Source organism: Panthera uncia (genome assembly GCF_023721935.1).
Source record: "Panthera uncia isolate 11264 chromosome A3 unlocalized genomic scaffold, Puncia_PCG_1.0 HiC_scaffold_12, whole genome shotgun sequence".
Classification (NCBI taxonomy): domain Eukaryota; kingdom Metazoa; phylum Chordata; class Mammalia; order Carnivora; family Felidae; genus Panthera; species Panthera uncia.
In genome coordinates, this window is record NW_026057579.1 from 21484729 (window position 1) to 21504816 (window position 20088).

General features: G+C 34.8%; 1 protein-coding gene across 4 annotated transcripts in view; it reads left to right on the forward strand.

Annotated features, from left to right (window-relative positions):
- The window catches only part of ATAD2B (ATPase family AAA domain containing 2B), a 162355-nt gene that overhangs the window by 112132 nt on the left and 30135 nt on the right, over positions 1-20088 (forward strand). For all 4 annotated transcript variants that reach the window (XR_007462447.1, XM_049652475.1, XM_049652474.1 and 1 more), the window contains 2 exons: positions 5759-5944; positions 18526-18661. Coding sequence is in view for 3 of the 4 variants with exons in the window: in XM_049652475.1 (XP_049508432.1) it covers positions 5759-5944; positions 18526-18661 (322 nt within the window). In the remaining variant the exon portion in view is untranslated. The remainder of the gene's footprint in view (positions 1-5758; positions 5945-18525; positions 18662-20088) is intronic.

A 20088-nucleotide genomic window follows, 5' to 3' on the forward strand; every position in this document is an offset into this window, starting at 1 on the left:
GCAGACTTCTCACTGTCAGTGCAGAGCCCCGATGTGGGGCTCAAACCCACAAACTGTGAGATTGTGACCTGAACCGAAATCCAGAGTCTGACTCTTAACTGACTGAGCCACCAAGGCACCCCAAGAAGTTTTTCTTAATTTGTGGATCTGTAACTGGGTAGAAGAAGGCATAAAAGTCCTAGGTAAGAGGGCATACTAGTCAGTTGCTAAAATGTTGGAAAGAGGTGGTGGGTATTAAGTAGGGTGGACAATTCTTATGATGAGCACTGGGTGTTGTATGTAAGTGATGAACCACTGAATTCTGCTCCTGAAACCAATATTGCACAGTATGTTAACTAAAATTTAAATAAAAATTTGAAGAAAAAACAAAACAAAAATAAAAATGCTGGAAAGAATAAAAGCCTCTTCTTTCTATTCCTCTGTTCTGTATTCCCTTTCTTTTGCCTTACTTCTCTTGAGAACTAGTCTTCCTATAGGCAGGATTTTCTCAAAATAGATGTGGTTTCGTCTGTGGCACATTATTCTTCTGTGTTTTTCTCTTTTCCCTAGTCTCTAAGATACTTAATATAAATTAAATTGGATTATTTAATAGTGTGACACAAATATGGAAAGAAGTCTTCAATTACTTTTAAAGGGCTGTATTTATATATATGATAAGATGGGAAAGGGGAAGAGCCCAGTTTATAGTTCTTTATACATTTTTAATTGTCTTTTCTTTAAAACATATCCACATACAAGCATATATATATTAATCCTTCTTTTCTCCTTCATACTGTCTCAGCTGATGATGAATCTTACAAAGTGTGTGAAAATGGTAGAGGAATTCGTGTCTACTATAGGGTTTTGTCATTGTTTCTTAAGATTTAGTGGGTATAAGCCTCTTCTGGGAGTGCTTATTAAAATTTCTTATTCCCTGGCTCTACACCCAGGAATTCTGATTCTTTAAATTTGGGGTGAGCCCCAGGAATCTGTGCTTTAAACATGAATCCAGCTGTTACTATTCTAGGTCTTAAGAGATCAGTCACACTTGGAGATTTAGTACTTTGGGTGATAACTGGACACTAGACATTTATTACTGAAAACAATTGCCAGAATTCATAAACTGGTTTTGTCTGTGTGTATGTCTGTATCTATCTATCTGTCTGCCTGTCTATGTATGTATGTATGTATGTATGTATGTATGTATCTATCTATCTATCTATGTATCTATGTTACTGAGTATTTTATAGTCTCTCAAAAGCTCTAGAAGGAGAATGGAAAAGCCTGGGGTAGCCTGGAAGATTTATGGTTGTTGAGTAAAATTCACAAGTAGTTACTGAGACCTAAAACAAAGCTGGAGATGTTAGTAACTGTACTAAAAGACTTATCTGTATTAACACTCTAAAAAACCAAAGAACAGCTATGATTCCCTTTTTCTGACATCTTCAAATGTATTATTTATATTATTTCTACTGTTGATTTAGGAAATCAGAATTGATAAGTGTATTTTCTTTTTCATTAATGATTGAATTGATAAATTTATATATTGTGTGCCACAAGCTTTGGAGTTTGGATATTGTATGTTGTTACAAATAATTTGGTCAATAAGGTCTTTTCTTTTTTCTTTTTTTTGGTGAAAATTGCAGTATTTTTCTTTTCCCAGAAAGAAATTGTATTTGGAAATGTTCAAGGAAAATCCTTTTTGGTTAAGTAGCAGGAAGGAATTAACATACTTACCTATGTGTATTCTTTGGATGCTCTTGTGTTTATGCATAAGGGTTTCTGGATTTCTCCATAGCATTCTGTGTATACTTTGGGTACTCTTGGTTTGTGCACATGGGTTTCTGTGTTGTACCATAGCAACAACCTTTTTTTTTTCTTAAGTTGTAAAAAAGTTAAATTATCCTGGTCCAGAGTTTGTCATATCACATTTACTGAAATTCTTAAAATTTTTAGGCAATGAAAATAACAGAAAAAAAATTTGGGTGACTTAATTTTCATAAAATGTTGCTTTATATTACAATCATCGATCAGAAAGTCTAGTATAGTTATGTTTTATAATAGGCTGATTTGTATGCTTAAGAAATTCAGCACTTTATTTCTTGCATCCTGATCCTAGACGTTGCCTCCTTTTCACAGAGATGCTCGATAAATCTTAGGTGAATAGAATATAAATGGAGTAAAGTGATGGATATGACATGAAGTTATTAGTATTGCAGATATATTATTAATATTTATGATAGTATGGTCTAAGGAATTAAATACTTATTTTAATAGTGTATATTAATAGTACTTTTTAATTTTTATAAAAATCAAGAATATTTTAGCCCCCAAGATTTTTCTTTTCTCTCTCTTTTACAATGTTAGCACATTCCTAGTACTACAACATGACCAAGACAAATTCTGGAAGTTTATTGATGACAGAATTGTTTCTCTCTTTATTATAGAGCTTTTTTTTAGGAAAGTGAAAGCTGCGCTGGCATGAGCTTTCTGCTTCATTTACATTTGTGTTTAAAATTACTCTAGTTTTCAGTTTCTCAAGAAAATGGCTTGTTATGGGCTGTATAGACTTAATTTTTAAAATACAGTAAAATTTCATGCACCACATACTTTAATTTGCTGGCTAAAATACTGACTTGAAAGTTTAGCTTTTGAGATGATAAGAACTTTTATAAATATAGGTTCAGTTTATATAATTAGTGCTGCTTTGTGTGGATACTTTTAACTTCAGTGGCCTGATTTTTTTGTTTCATATCTTTAATATTCATAGGAAGTAGTTTGTACTTTTTTTTTTTTTTTTAATAAAGAAACCTTTAAAACAGTTACACAAGGGACCATGATGTCTGGGGCAAGAAGAAGCCAGAAGGAAGTAAAATATATTGTTTAAAGAATCAAAATGAACAGTTCACATACACTGGTGTTTGTTCATTTTATTTGTGCAAGAGTGCTGGTCATGTCAGAGGTGTTTTGAACGGTTGGTTCAGTAATTTGGCCTACTGTCTTTTTTTCTCTATAACAGTTTTTCTGTTTTCTACTACACCTTGCACATCCACCAATCCAAGACACCCTATAGGTGAGTATTTTTCTAGTTATCAAATGGCATCACTTGTTCCCAAGACAGTTGCCGCTTCACTAAAACTAGGCTTTATTTTTCTACTCTGAATCTGGTTAATTGATTTCAGGGAGTGTATGTTATTCCACAACTTTAAAAGTTACCAGCAAACTGCTGAAGAGCTACTTTTACATTATGGAAAAATCACGATATGATTAAACTTTTTTTCTGAATTTTAAAATACTGTTTTTAGACCATTCTTTTTGAATTTTCATTACAAAAACTGGAGAATTAGAACAGGTTGGCTATATATTTAAAGAAATTATGGAAGTTTAAATGTTCTGAGATCACATGGAGTAAGGAATTAAAAATAAAACTTGTTTTAGTAGTGATTTTAAATTTTTCTAGAAATTACAGATATTTTTCCTGTAAAGGCTTAGGAAAAAAATTCTGAAAATAGCCCCTGGCTATTAATATTGCATGTAGTCAGATTAATTGTAAAATTAGGTAATTATACATTCATGGATAAGCCTAAGCCTTTTTATTTTTCTATATTTGTCTTAGACTTTTTTCTTTGTTTTCCCCCTTTAGGTTTTCAAATATAATTTTTAAAAATTTCACTGATAAAGATACTTTCCTAAAGGCTTTAGAGATAAGATCAATAGAATATCCTGTTCATTCTGTTGTTTTGGGGAGAATTGAATGAAAAGAGGAAAGAAATAGAAAAAAAAAAAAACAACCCTCAACTCTTTCAGAGCTGGTGATGCTTATGTTTCTAGTTCAGCCTTGCAAATGAGTTAAAACACCTATAGTCCTGCATTATTTAATTTCTGGCTCTATAAAGTTTTTATCACTTAACCTTCTGTTGCTTTGCCCTTACTCTTTGATACTTATTTTGATACTTATTGGCAACTAGATGTTCTCAACAACTATTTCTAGAAAACCTAACCTACAAGTACTAGAATGAGAGGCTACATTTTGTTTTTTTTAAAGGCATGTTTTCTCATCTCTCCTTGGGCATGTGGTAAACTTGCATGGCTGAATTAGGTGGTTAGTTTTGTGAGGTTTCTCAGTAAGTTTTATAAGCTCATTAGTGTTTTTCATGTAATCACCATTCTCTCCCTGCTGACTCTCCCTAGTTTTACTAGCACAGAGTGGGAATTGGAAAGACAAAAGGCATCGGTTATTGTCCTCCACATACCATCCCTGATTTGGGTGGCATGTAGCAATTTTTTTCTTTTTGGGGGGGTGGAAATTAAATGCCTCACTTGCCTTTGTGCTCCTGTGTGGTTCCTTCCTTTTGCCAATATTTATGCTTGTTTTTCTCTTATGAATCTTCTACAAGAACTTTGGAAAACAATAATCCTTGGATTTTCAAGATCCAGGATAAGAGGGTGCGTGTTTGCAGAAAAGGTCAAAATTTGAGAGTCCTGGAGTTGTACTGTACAACTGTTCTGGATTGGTGGATATGCAAATATTAAAGGAAGGGAAGGAGCAAATATTACTTTTGATGTGAGTGATCATAACATCTACATTTCCAATTTGGGGGAAATTTTTTATTTGAGCATCTTCCATCTGGTTTATTAAATTGGCAATACATTTTATTTTACACAGAATGTTTAAAGCTTTATAAAATGTAGCATTTGAAAAATTCATGCAAGTGATAGGCTTATTCATTAAAGAAAAATAATCATTTTGATTCTCAGGAACATTTCTAATAATCCTAATCATTTTAAATACTAGATCATTATTTCTCTATCTTGCACATTATACAGGTTAATTGAAACATGTTTAAAGGGAAGTAGTAGAGAATTTTAGAAATGGAATTCTGAAATAAATTGAAGGAAGATTTTTACATTTATTCTTTCATTTGTTAGAAGTATTGAAGAGATGCCATATCATCCCACAAGAATTTGTTGATGGGCCATTGAACTATTGTTGACATCTATGTAAAGGGCAATACTTCTGCTTGGCAACTTACTAATAGCCAACCCGGTCCTTATTGGCATGTGTTGGCAGAGTGTGACTGAAGCTATGGTTAGGATTCTTTTTTAACACCTGAGGAAACTTTATTTTGTATTTTCTGACGATGGGAGTGTCTCAGAGCTTTTTGCTAATTTATTTATTGCTCTTTAGTGATGTGAGGGTATTTTGTGACTGCTCTGTGGAGGATTGAATTAAGGTGATAGGAGGTAAACAAGTGGTTCAGTAGGTAGTTCATAATCTTAAGCTCTAGGGTGATGCATCGTGGTGAAAATATTTAATCCATATATTTAGTGATTTTAGGGAATGTGCACAAACACGGAAACTATGTCTTTTCTTCTTTGTGCTTACTGATCTCATTCTGACGTGGGTGACATGTTGGTGCATGTTTATCTCTTTATTTGCAGCATATTTTATAATGGTGTTTTGCTTTGTTATCTTTACATGATAGATAAGTGGAACAATTTGATACCTTTATATTATTAATAAGTACTGAATAGAAATAATAAAATGGCAAAAAAAAAACACCCTTCTTTTTTTAGGTGGAGCAAGGGTAGATAGAAGCTATATGTGAGGCTTATGCATCACATCTTGAACAGCTTAAATATTTGAGCTGAGAATAATTACAGTCACAGGCCTGACACATTTCATGTATTTGGGGGTTACTAAGTAAACCTTAGAATAATATCAATTTGAACATTCTTTTCAGTTTGAATTTTTAATGCCAGTTCTTTCCTTAATTAGATTTTTCGTGAAGCTCGAAGAACAGTACCTAGTATTGTTTACATGCCTCACATTGGTGACTGGTGGGAAGCTGTCAGTGAAACTGTGAGAGCAACTTTTCTGACATTGCTACAAGATATACCATCATTTTCACCTATATTTTTATTGTCTACCTCTGAAACCATGTACAGTGAACTGCCTGAAGAGGTAAGTGATTAAATATTTATCTTACTGTTTTAAAATAGTTGATCTTGTAAATTGTACACATTTAAATTTATTTAATAAATTTACTTATTTAACAAAATAAATACTGTTTAGGTTCATGCCTTGTTATACCACTTGTTAGCACTGTGACTTAAGCAAGTTAGCTAATGATTGAAGTTTCAGTTTCTTTTTTGATATAATAGTGATAAATTTGTCACTGTTGCCGTGAAGACTGAGATAAATCATGTTTGTCCGAGAGCCCGACATATGTGTGGTAGGTACTCAGAAGGCCTAGGCTCTATCACAGTCAGTTCCATTACAGTTAGCCTTCTCGTCCTTACCGTCTGGTAGATAATTTGGTGGGATTTGACCTTTCAGGTGGTAGCATCATGGTAATTTGACTATTACTACTAGTGTGCATATTTTTAAAATCTGATATGTAGTTTTTGAGTTCAAAGCCGTCTCATATTTAATATATTAGAATCAAAGGTAAAATCACATTTGTTTCAGAAAAAAATAGTAGTCAACTCATGTGAATAAAATTGATATTTAAAAAATTGTGTTTTTAACACCCTGTGCTTACTAGGTCTTGAAATTATCACCTTTAGAAATGCTTAGAAATATTTTGCCCAGGTGACACAATTTATAGAAAAGATTTTGCGTGTTTTAAATGCTATACTGTAAATCTTGATTATGCAGAATTTTATGATTAAGATATCTGTTAACTGATATCTTCTGTTTAGCACTTGTTAGCTGTCTTGTTAAAGTTGACTTGTACATGTACTGATTTTTGTAAGAAAAGTATATTAAATGTAGTATAATTCATTTTTGTTTATTCATAATCTGATATTAGTTAAGACCATTAATTATAATTTTTTTTTTTTTGTCATGGGGCCAGTAAAGTTTACTAGAATGCTATATGTAGTAAGAGTCAGAAAACCCAACTTGTACTGACTTACTCTACAAGTCTTTTGATTTTGGGTAAATATTTGGACCCAGAATAGCCTCAGTTTCCTCATCTATAAAATGTGGATGGTAAGAGGCTTGTTGGTGTGACATAGTATATGTGAACTTATTTTGGAAGCCAGAGTTATAAAATATTTGGTATTATGAAGTAGAAATGTACTTGAAATTGATTTAAATGGATTAAACCTGGACATAACCTAGGAGCCACTTTTAAAAATTAGATCCTCACTGTCAAGTAGTTTTATTATAATTTTATGAGAGAGGAAGATAATTGGGGCGCCTGGGTGGCTCAGTTGGTTAAGGGTCGGACTTTGGCTCAGGTCATGATCTTGCAGCTCATGAGTTCAAACCCTGGGTCAGGCTGTGTGCTGACAGCCTGGAGCCTGGAGCCTGCTTCAGATTCTTTGTCTCCCTCTCTCTCTGCCTCTCCCTTGCTTGTGTTCTGTCTCTTTCTTTCTCTCTCAAAAATGAATAAATATTTTTAGGAAAAAAAAAGAAAATTTGGGTAATTAAGGTTTCTGGTTAGGAATATTTAATTAACTGATGTTTTCCTTACATTGAAAAATTTGTAAATAAAAGTATTATGAACCCAGTTTCTTGATGTAGCAATTTTGCCTACTCCTGTTGTTTATTCACATGCTATTTTACTGTTGGTTGTTGGTTTTTTGTTTGTTTTTTTTAAGTTTAGTATATAGTGATTTCTACACCCATTGTGGGGCTCAAACTCATTACCCTGAGATCAAGAGTCGCGTGCTCGTTAACTGAGCCAGCCAGGTATCCGTCCCGCTGTTGGTAGTTTTTTTAAGGCTAACATTAGATCATACAAATCTGCTGTGTTGTTATATTGTCATATTTTTAATGGATCCAATTTATTCATTGTTTGTGTGCCAGTAACCTTAATTAGTAGCTAAAATATTAGAGATTTACTAGCGTTGAATCATGAAATGTCAGTTCTTTTTCCTCCCTTTGTTTTCTGTATTCTTTACTCTTACTAATCAAGTAGCTACTAAATCTGTCATCACATTTGTGGGGTGAAGATTATGAAAATTCTCTTGGATTACTCATTACATAACATGTTTTATACATACTGTTCTTAGGAAATCCTTCTCTGCCTCCAAGCCTTTCATTTATTTATTTATTTTTTAAGGTTTATTTATTTATTTTGAGAGAGAGAGAGAGAGAGAGTGAGCATGAGCAGGGGAGGGACAGAGAGAGATAGGGAGAGAGAATCCCAAGCAGCTTCTGCACAGTCTGCATGGAGCCCGATGCAGGGCTCGAACTCACAAACCATGAGATCATGACCTGAGCCAAAACCAAGAGTTGGACGTTTAACCAACTGAGCCACACAGGTACCCCCAAGCCTTTCATTTAAATTTCAGCTTTACCATTAGAATTCTTGCTTTGTTTAGGTCACAAACTGAGATAGTAGTGAATAATACTTAGCACATATTGATAAATATTTGGGGAATGAATGAAAAACATGGAGAGTTGCACCGTAAGTAACCGTAGGTTAGCAAAGTGCCAGATCTATAGAAGAGATGAAGTAGACAGAAAACCAAGTGATTCTAAAAGAAAGAAACGGCCAATTACTAGAGTCCATTTAAGACAGTACAGTAGATATTTTTTTTTAATGATTTTGTTTTTTTAAAGTAATCTCTGCACCCAACGTGGGGCTCGAATTTACAACCCCAAAATCAGGAGTCACATGCTCTACAGACTGAGCCAGCCAGGTGCTCCAATACAGTGGATAATTTAAAATAAAAGTGAAATGTAAATTTTAACCTATCAAGTAGGCAAATATAAAAAACAGTTAAATAAATCTCTCCAAGGCAGTCCAGGTAATAGACTTAAATGTGTACATACATGTTGGCTCAGCAGTACCATTTATGAGTAATTATCCAAAGAGTTGTTCATGGACTAACACAAAGATACTGTGCAGACCACACAAAAAATACAAGAATATTTGTTACAGCCTTTCTTCATAGATTGGAAACTATCTAAATGTCCTATTATAGGGGATTGGTTATGTTGTAGTAGATTTCTTCCATGAAACAATGTAATATTGATGTAAAAAATGATGTCATGAGGTGCCTGGCTGGCTCAGTCAGTATAGTGTGTGACTCTTGATCACAGGGGTGTGAGTTCAAGCCCCACGTTGGATGTAGAGATTACTTAAAAATAAAACCGTAAAAAAAAAAAATGTCGTGAAAAGATGTTGTGAATACGTTGTTAAAAAAATACAGTAACCAGTATAGTATTATGCTATACATATAACCATATAGTAGTATATGTAAAGTTATTTGCATACATATATAACTATTAATAAGTGTAAATAGTAATTATTTCTGGGTATTAAGATTATAGCAATTTTCATTTTCTGAATTGTTATTCTCAGAAAATAAACTCATTCAGAGGCGAAAAGGAAAGGTCCTATACTGAGTTTTTAAAATAGAACAAAACCAAAAAAGAATTAGTTACCATAGGGGTAATGTTTTATTCGGAATATAAAACCACTTTCTTTCTGTCCGACAAAATAACAATCTCATCTTTTAGAGCTCTTTAACAGTCTCTTGTAGATGTTTCTTTGTATGTATATCTCCCCTAATCCAGTAGTCCCCAAAGTGAGTTTGTACTCAAGTCAGTACATTGGAATATTGAAAAAAAATTAGAACTTTTACTCATTTTTAGTCTTCATATTATCTTAAGTATTTTACATATGTTTTATGATAGAAATAGTAATATTAGTGGAATAGTATATTTAAATAAATATGCATGTACTGGAATGAGTATTTTAAAATTTTTTACTGATGAGGTGTTTGATCAAAAAAAAAAAAGGACTTTTGTGGGCCCCATAAGACTTTCAGGGAGTTGTCACATTCCTCTTTCTTCCAACTACATACCTGCTTGAATATGGGTTTTCTTCATGTACTTCAATCAAAACAACATATTGTAACATTAAATACGGAAACAGAAATGAGAATCCTGTTGTCTTTCATTAAGCTAGACATTAAAGAGATTTGAGGAAATGTAAAACAATGCCACTTTTCTCACTAAATTTTATTTTATATTATATTTTATAAATCCGAAAAATACATTTTTCAAGAGAATGTATTTTTTGTTTTTCTTAAAAAAATTTTTTTAATGTTTATTTCTTTTGGGGGAGGAGGGGCAGAGAGAGAGGGAGACAGAATCTGAAACTGGCTTCAGGCTCTGAGTTGTCAGCACAGAGCCTGACATGGGGCTCGAACTGACCAATCGTGAGATCATGCATGACCTGAGATGAAGTCAGCTGCTCAACTGACTGAGCCACCCAGATGCCCCTTTCTTTTTTCATTTTTTAATGTTTGTTTATTTTTGAGAAAGAGAGACGGAGACAGACGCAGAGCGTGAGTCGGGGAGGGGCAGAGAGGGAGGGAGACACAGAATCCAAAGCTGTCAGCAGAGTCCCATGTGGGTCTCGAACTTACAGACCCATGACCTAAGACCTACAGACCATGACCTAAGCCAAAGTCAGACACTTAACTGACTGAGCCACCCAGGTGTCCCAAGAGAATGTGTTTTGTTTTTGTTTTTTTGTTTTTTAAATCTATTTTCAGTGTCATGTAATTGGTTTTTAAGTGTATACATAATTTGGAATGCTCTTGGTTTTAATTTTAACACATAATTTTTGACAGATGTAAACCACATACACAGAAGCTCTTTTGGATTCCTGAATAGTTTTTAAGAGTTTAATAGGTCCTGAGACTAAAATGTTTGAGAACCTCTGACCCTAGACCACAAGCTCTTTGAGAAGAGGGGATTGTGTTACCGGCCTTCATTTTTCCACTTCTTGACACATTGGAATTGCCTACTAAATGTTTGTCGCATAAAAAATAGGAATTTACCACTAAATCACCACGTTGGTTTTAACTCTTGCTTAGCCTGATTTCTTTTATTGCGAAATTCTAATGTAAGTAAATTTACTTTTGTGGACCTTGTAGACTCTGAGGATAGTTGGAGAATGTTAGTTGAGATACATGGGAATAGCAAGTTATTTCTCTTCATTCAGGAGAATTAGAAAAAAGAACTGAGGATTGAGCATAGGAAAGGGATTTTTATTTTTTTATTTTTTTATTTTTTGTGATTGGTGAATTTATTTTATTTAAATATTTTTGTGTGTTTTATATATATATTTTTTATTTTATTGTCAAATTGGCTAACATACAGTGTGTACAGTATGTTCTTGGTTTTTTTTTTTTAACGTTTATTTATTTTTGAGACAGAGAGAGACAGAGCACGAACAGGGGAGGGGCAGAGAGAGAGAGAGGGAGACACAGAATCTGAAACAGGCTGCAGGCTCTGAGCTGTCAGCACAGAGCCCGACGCGGGGCTCGAACTCACGGACCGTGAGATCATGACCTGAGCCGAAGTCGGACGCTTAACCGACCAAGCCACCCAGGCGCCCCTGTTCTTGGTTTTGGGGGTAGATTCCCGTGATTCATCACTTACATACGACACCCAGTGCTCATCCCAACAAGTGCCCTCCTCAATGCCCATCACCCATTTTCCCCTCTCTTCTGCTCCCCTCCTCCATCCACCCTCAGTTTGTTCTCTGTATTTAGGAGTCTCTCATGGTTTGCCTCTCTCCCTTTCTCTTTGTAACTATTTTTTCCCCTTTCCCCCTTCCCCTCCCCCATGGTCTTCTGTTAAGTTTCTCAAGATCCACATAGGAGTAAAAACATATGGTATCTGTCTTTCTGTGCCTGACTTATTTCACTTAGCATACTACCCTTCAGTTCCATGCACGTGCTGCAAGATTTCATTCTTTCTCATTGCCAAGTAGTATTCCATTGTATATATAAACCACATCTTTATCCATTCATCAGTTGATGGACATTTAGGCTCTAGGAAAGGGATTTTTAAACAAGGAAGCAGACGGAGGTATAAATATTTACAGGAAGGAAAGCAAACTTTGGTCAGAAAGAATTGCACTTAAATTTCTGAAGAGATTCACCGAATTGTATTTTGGTATTATTATGGGCAGGCTCAAGATGATATAATTCAGTATATTGTAAATGAATTTTAAAGAAATATTTCCTCAGCTACCCTTAGGAAATTAAAGACTACAAACAGCATATTGTCATCACAGTATTTCGTGTCATTTTGTGTCTCTCAGTTTATGATAGAAACTGGGAGTTAAAAATCAATAACTTAAGTAGAAAAATCAAGTAGGGGCATTGAAAATGAATAATCATATGTACAAGGGAAATATCTTAGTATTAATTTTTTTGTCGTAAAACATTTATGTGAATCTTAAAATTTACTAGGGTCACCACAAGTTTTTAAATCACAGTTTACTGTCTCTAGTAAATGAACATAAATTATTAATATATTAAAGTATGTGAAATGTTATTATTTATTTTTATTTAATTATTTACTTATTTTGTTTTTGGAAAGCAGATTTTATTCAGAGAAGCTATATTAGTTTCATTTCTGACTTCATTTTCCATACCTTTGAAGTCTTGAGTCTTAATTATTAATTTTCCCCATTATAGACATTGCATAAACTCTGCCTTTAAAACTGAGGACTGACAACTCTAACATTTAATAGATGAGGTAAAACAAGATTTTGCTAGTGAAAGAATTGCTGCCACTTAAGCAGCTATGTGCCAGGCACTGTAGAGGTCAATTACATATATTATCTAATACAAGGTTTTTTTTAACTCTTTTAGTAAGAAAAGTAAGACCCTAGACCTTGCCTAGGGTCTCACAACTAGTATGGCAGAGCAAAGATTTGGACTCAGGTTTGTCTGATTACAAAGGTCATGCACTTACAATGTACTATATTCTCTAAGTTTGCAGAGACAATTTCTGGGTAATGTTTGCTTAGTTTAATGAGTGGTCAGGGAAATAAAGAGTTTTGTGTTTGTCAAGTTAAAACCATTGTTTATTCATCAAAATTTATTGTGTGTCTGTTTTATGTAATGCAGTGTTTTCATGAGTCTGAATTTGCTTAAGGCAGGTCAAGTGTCTGGTTTCTTCATGTTTTCATTCACAGTGCCTAGCTGCCTTACAGGGTCTCTCATGTGTACACATACACATGCAGTACTCACAAATAGATACATATATATGTAAATATTTCTAGTACAGTAAGTCTTTGGTGAATGAATGAATGAATGAATGAATAAAATAGGTGCAAAACCAAAAGATAGCCACTGTTCTCTAATAATTTAAAGTTTAGAGGGAAGAGAGACCTAAAAAAAATAATACAGTATGAGACGTGCTATGATATTATATAAAAACATGATCCATAAGAGGAAAAATTGATAAAGGCAACTTTATCAAAATTAAAAACTTTTTAAAAGACACCATTAACAAAATGAGAAAACAAGCCACAGACTGGGGAGAAATACTTCAAATATATCATGTTGCATATCTTCATAAGACTCAAAACTGGAATGTATTAAGAACTCTTTCAGGGTGCCTGGCTGGCTCAGTCACTAGAGCATGCAACTCTTGATCTCAGGGTAATGAGTTCAAGCCCCACATTAGGTATAGAGATTACGTTTAAAAAAAAAAAAAAAAGAATCTTTCAACATACGACTATAACAGGTGATTTTCAACAAGAGTGTGAAGACCATTCATGGAGGAAAGGGTAGTGATTTCAATAAATGGTGCTGGGAAAACAGGAATTTCACATGCAAAAGAAATGATGTGGGGAACTGGCTGGCTCAGTCGGGAGAGCATGCGACTCTTGATCTTGGGGCTGTGAGTTTGATCCTTACGTTGGGTGTAGAGATTACTTAAATAAATAAAACTTAAAAAAAGTGAATTGGGCCCTTATTACCATATGCAAAAGTTAACTCAAAATGGGTCAAAGAACTAAACAGAATACTTAAAACTGTAAAACCCTTAGAAGAAAACATAATAGGAAACCTTTATGACTTTGGATTTTGTAACCGTTTCTTGGCTATGATACCACAAGTATAGGCAACAGAAGAAAAAATAGATATATTGGATTTCATCAACATTAAAAACGTGTTGCATCAAAGGTCACTATCAGAGTGAAAAGGGAACCCACAGAATGGGAGAAAATATTTGCAAATCATATATCTGGTAAGGGATTGCTATCCAGAGTATATAAAGAACTCCTACAACTCAAGAACAAAAAAATCCAACCAACCATACTTCCCCGCAATGAGGGTATTCAAATGGCCAAGAAGCTCATGAAAAGATGCTGAACATCACTACTTATTAGGGAAATGCAAATTAAAACCACAATGAGATGTCAGTTAATACTCATTAGGAAGGCTGTTACCATAAAAACAAAAAATGACTAATGTTGGGCAAGATGTGAAGAAATTGGAGCGCTTGAGTATAAAGTTGTGCAGTCTCATTGGAAATAAATGGTGCAGTGATTCCTTAAAAATGTTGAACAGAATAACCATATGATCCAGCAATTCTGCTTCTGAGTACACACCCAGAAGAAGTGAAAGCAGGGATTTGAACAGATATCTGTATGCCCATGTTCGTGACACAATTGCCAAAAGGTAGAAACACACAAATGTCCTTCGACAAATGGATAAAGAAAAAGTGGCATATACATACAATATAACATTATTTAGCTTTGAAAAGGAAGGAAATTTTAACACATGCTTCAGCATAAATGAAATTTTGAGGCATTATGCTAAGTTAAATAGGCCAGTCACAAAAGGACAAATACATGATTCCTTTTTTTTTTTTTAACATTAATTTATTTTGAAAGAGAGAGAGAGAGAGAGGGAAAAAGAGGTCAAGCAGGGGAGGGGCAGAGAGAGAGAGGGAGAGAGAGAATTCCAAGAAGTCTCCATGCTATTAGCACAGAGCCCTATATGGGGTTCGATCTCATGAGCAGTGAGTGAGATCATGACCTGAGCCAAAAATCAAGATATGCTTAACCAGCTGAGCCACCCAGGTGCCCCATGATTCCTTTTTTAAAAAAGTTCCTAGAATAATCAGATTTATAGAGATAGAAAGTAGAATGGTGATTGCCAGGGACTGGGAAAAGGGAGAGCGTGGGGAGTTAGTGTTTAATGGATACAGAATTTTACTTGGGGAGGATGAAAAAGTTCTGGAGATAGATGGTAATAATGGTTGCATAACATTGTGAATATACTTAATACTATAGGCTGTACAATTAAAAATGATAAAAATAGCAGATTTTATGTTCTGTTTTACCACAATTAAGTTAAAAAAAGAACACTACAATTTAAAAATGGGCTGAAGATTTAAATACACATTTCGCCAAAGAGTATGTATTCTCTTGGGCTAATAAAGCACAAGAAGAGGTCCTTTTTTTCTTTCCAAATGTTTATTTTTGAGAGAGAGAAAGAGAGACACAGCATGAGCAGCGGAGGAGCAGAGAGAGGGTGACACAGAATCTGAAGCAGGTTCCAGGTTCTGAGCTGTCAGCACAGAGCCCAACACGGGGCTCGAACTCACGGACTATGAGATCATGACCTGAGCTGAAGTCACATGCTCAACCAACTGAGCCACCCAAGCGCCCCAAGAAAATATTCTTAAGATCATTAGTTATTCAGGAATGGGATACCACTGTATGTACGATCACTAGACAATATGGAGTGTTGACAAGGATGTAGAGAAACTGGAGGCCTAATATATTGCTGTTGGAATTATAAAGCGGTGTAGCCATTTTTGAAAAAAACTGGCAGTTCTGAAGATGTTAGTCATAAACTTAGGCTATAACTTGGCATTCTAGGTAACTACACAAGAGAATTATGTTCACACAAAGACTTGAATGCAAATGTTCCTACTAGCATTATTCATAATAGTGGAAACAACTCAAGTATTCATTAACTGGTGATTGGTAAAATGAAATATTGTATATACATCCAGGGAAATACTGTTCAGCATTAAATGGAATGAACTGCTGATACTTTCTACAATGTAGGTGCACTTCGATATATTGAGAGAAGCTAGACAGAAAGGCTACCAATTGTCTGATACACAATTTCTAGAAAAGGTAAATCTCTGGAGACTGGAAGTAAATCAGTGGTTGTTGGGCTGGGAGTATGAATGTGGAGACTGGGGCTAGATGGACACAAGGGAGCTTTTTGGAGGTAATGGAAATATTTTAAGACTGACTTGTGATGATTGCACAACTGAATTAATTTACTAAAAATCATTGAACTTTAAAGTTTGATGGGGGAACCTGGGTGACTCAGTCGGTTAAGCGTCCAACTTTGGCTCAGGTCATGATCTCATGGTTTGTGAGTTCGAGCCCTGTGTCGGGCTGTGTGCTCACAGTTCAGAGCCTGGAGCCTGCTTCAGATTCTGTGTGTGTGTGTGTGTGTGTGTGTGTGTGTGTGTGTGTCCCTCCCCTCCTCACACTCTGTCTCTCTCTCAAAAATAAATAAAACATTAAAAAAAAATTTTTTTTTTTAAGTTTGGAGGGGTATTAGATAGTATGCCCGAGTGTATCTGAGAAAATCAGAGAAAGAATTACCCAGAAAGCATTGGCTTGAGCAGAGAGTTAAAAACAGGGTTGGAAAGAGCTGATAGCACATATAGAGGCCACTGTGAGCCAGTGTGAAAGCACATGATTTCAGGGAATTATCTGAGGTGTGTTCAGTTGCAGCATGTAATTTGAGGCTGGGAATGTCAGAAGATAAAGTTAGGGGCAAATTTAAAGTAAAATGTAGCCTACTTATAAAGTGATGGATTCTAAGCTGTTGGTAATAACCTGGCAGGAGTATCAGGGGATTACTGTAGATTTACTCTTGGTATGCTTTTGTACTCACAAAGTTCAACACAATGTTGAACAATTATCAGAAGGAAGAATATTTAAAACTGAAATTAAATGTTTTGCTGCTCTTGAACAAAATCCTGGTACTTCTGGGGTATTGCATTTTGTTTATTTTTCAAGACCCAGTTAATGTTAGCTATTTTTGCTATATCTAATGCCTCTTCACCCTTACCTCTTGCAGACTCTTGCAGAGTCTCTTCTGTTTCTCTGCCTGTGTTACAACACTCCTGGTGTGGTACTATAATGCTTTCTTATGAAACTTTTAAGATCCTTGACAGCAGGAAGTAACTATATTTTCTTCAAGCTTATAATTGCACTATTTGACATTATATTTAGCACACAGTGGGTGTGCACTGGTAAATTTGCTTGCCAGAACTTTTGAAGAAGGGTCAGTGAAGCATAGATCAATGGGTTGGGGGAATTGTACATGAGAGTAGTCTACAAAAAAAAAAAAATATTGGAGACAGGGTGAAATTTTATAAACTCTTAAAAGGATTTGGCTTTGGGTTGAGGTAGATAGTTCTCTATGCAGATTTTTGAATTCTGCTTTTCATTGATTGTGTCTTTTCTGTCTTAGAATTTTAGAGCTGGAAAAGGCCTTTAGAGATTATGTGATCTAGTGTTCTCTCTTTACTTCTACTTTGTGACCTTAATCCAGTTACTTAAACCTTTCCAAGTCTAAGTTTTCTCATTTGTAAAATGAAGGACTCCTACATACCTCATTGTTATAAGTTCGATTGAAATAATATTTAGGAATTCTTAGTAAGTAGTTAGACATGACAAATTAAACGGATTATGTAGTTTACCTTAAATGTGTGGCTAAATTTGGGCTAGGATCTGATTCCTTGAATTTTCATCCAGTGTTTCCTCATTGTCTCGTAGTTGGTTCTTTTTTCCTTATTAATAACCTTTTCCCATTTGCAGTTTCCAGTTGATCTGGGCGAGGAAAAAAAAAATACAGGCTTTACTCATTCAGTCCATGCTAATTAAACATTAGTATGTACCAGTCACTGTGGTACATATAGGAAGACAGATGAGTAAGAAATGGTCTCTATTCTTAGGGAGTTTGGTGTCTAGAAGTGGAATATAGACCTTCTAGAAAAACATAAAAATTAAAGCGTGTAGATTAATATGGATGATGTGGAGGATTTCAACAGCCTATATTGCAAGGGGGACATCTGGGGTCAAAGCCTCTATACAGCAGGTAAATAAAGGAGAGGTAGGTGATCACCAGTAGGAAGGAGCTGTGAGGTATGTGAGAATGACTGGCTTAATATTGTTTGGGAGTTTTGTGTGGAAGGTGGTGTTATTGTGGAGCATTCTGGGGAGAAACTGAAGGTATAGTTTATTTGCAGTGAAACCAGGACTCTGGAGGATTCAGTGGAATAGACTTGGTATGAAAAGAGCCCAGGAAAGGAAGTGACTGGATGGGAAGTACACAGAAAGAACATAAGAGAAGGCAGTGCTGTTAGCATGGTTTCAGCTCTCTAATGTAGATTCTAGGTAATTACTGTCTAGCTCTAACACAAAAGTCCTTTGAGATTGTTGCCATCTAACTATTATGATCAATTATCCTTTTTGCTACTATTTGCTGACTCTCCCAGGTATAGTATAATTTATTAACGACTTGGGCAACTGATCATTCTCTCATTACTGTTTAGTCCATGAGGTTGAATCTCTCAACAGCATAGCCTGGGATGAGGTTAACCCTAATCCCACATGAATGAAAATTGAAAATGGTACTGGAAGTTGAAGAAATTGTAGTTTGGTATAATAAGTAAGCTTTTAATTCTTTATATATTTAATGTCTTTGTGTGTATGTGTATGTGTGTAGGTTAAATGTATCTTTAGAATACAGTATGAAGAGGTCTTGTATATTCAAAGGCCTATTGAAGAAGACAGAAGAAAATTTTTCCAAGAATTGATTCTCAATCAGGCATCAATGGCTCCACCACGAAGGAAACACACTGGTAAAGTTCCTAAAGCCTTTAGGAAAATGGGGGAGAGGGAGGATGGGGAGTGAAGTTAAGAATGCCCCTTCTTGGAGTCACTTTTTAAAAAAAACATTTCTTTGTGGAAATAAAGTCAGTTTTTTAGATTCTCCTTACCTTTAGATGGACCTATGTGGAAGTGGTCGTTGTGTTTACCCGACTTGAGATTGGGAAGTACAGCCTCATTGTTAAGGCTTTATTAACAGGTGACCATTAATGAAGTATTCACCTTATCATTTCAATCCAGTTACTCTGGTAGATTTCACATTCTGAGGCTTAAAAAGTTGAAGAAAAAAAGTCTTTGGTTCTGCTCTGTTTTAGTCAGTTCAAGTACAGGGGACTTAAACTGTAAGATTGAGAACACCAGGTCGTGTGCTGATTACGTTGTGGGTCAGAGTAGGTGTGATAGGTCAAGAGCTGATCGGAATGTTTGCCTTTTCTGGCTTACTAATTTTTCAAGTATTTATTGAGCACCTGTAATGTGAGTTGTGCGAGGCACTTGGAAACCTATCATGGCTTTGTTTTAAGCATTAGAGTTTTCTTGGATTTGGGCTAATAGCATAATATTTCAAATTTCAACCCCCTGGCCTAAGAAAGGAATGCATTCTGGGTCAATCAAAAGACTGTTTCTAATCTTAAAGATGTGTAAAGATAAGGTCCTCTTTGTAATCTCTCAGCTTCTTCTAGAAAATAACAATCCTGTTAGAAGTTTTTAAGCATCTTTCCCCTTGTTCTTTTATGTTTCTCATTGTGGTTCTTGTAGGATGTTAAATACATTTCCACCCCTTCCAAGTCCTTCCTTTTCCATATTTGTTCTACTTCTGTTTTTTACTGATTATATTATCCAACACTTTATTTTATTGTTCTTTAGTGACTCCTTTCCACATTTTCTCAGAGTTCTAAAAATGAGCACCTATCATATGGCTATAGTTGTGAGTTTACCCCCCCAGCAACCTTGGAAAATTAAATATGGAAGTTACACCTTCTGATTGTTGGGTGTTGCTTTCTGTTAATCAAAATAACAGTACTTAAAATATTTTATTATGTAATGATTCATTTTAATAAGGTATCTTGTTCTCAGATACATTTTAGTCTCAAAGATTTGAATATTCTGTGTTAAGGATTAACATAATTCTTTTTCTTTTTGAGTTGCTTCTATTTACTTTCATTTTTTGTCTTAGGGGCTATTTAGAAATCAGCAAGAATCCTTAGAATTTTAATCCTGAAGTTCAGTGTGATACTGGGAAAAACTTTTAAGGAATTAGGGAATAATGTGTTTAGGAAAGTTAATACTTTACTTTTTAAGAAGATTTTGTGTTTGTTCAGGGGGAAATGAATACTGTAAATTTTACATATAACACTGTAGACTAGATTTTCCATCTTATCCATGTCTTTGGGATTCTTGT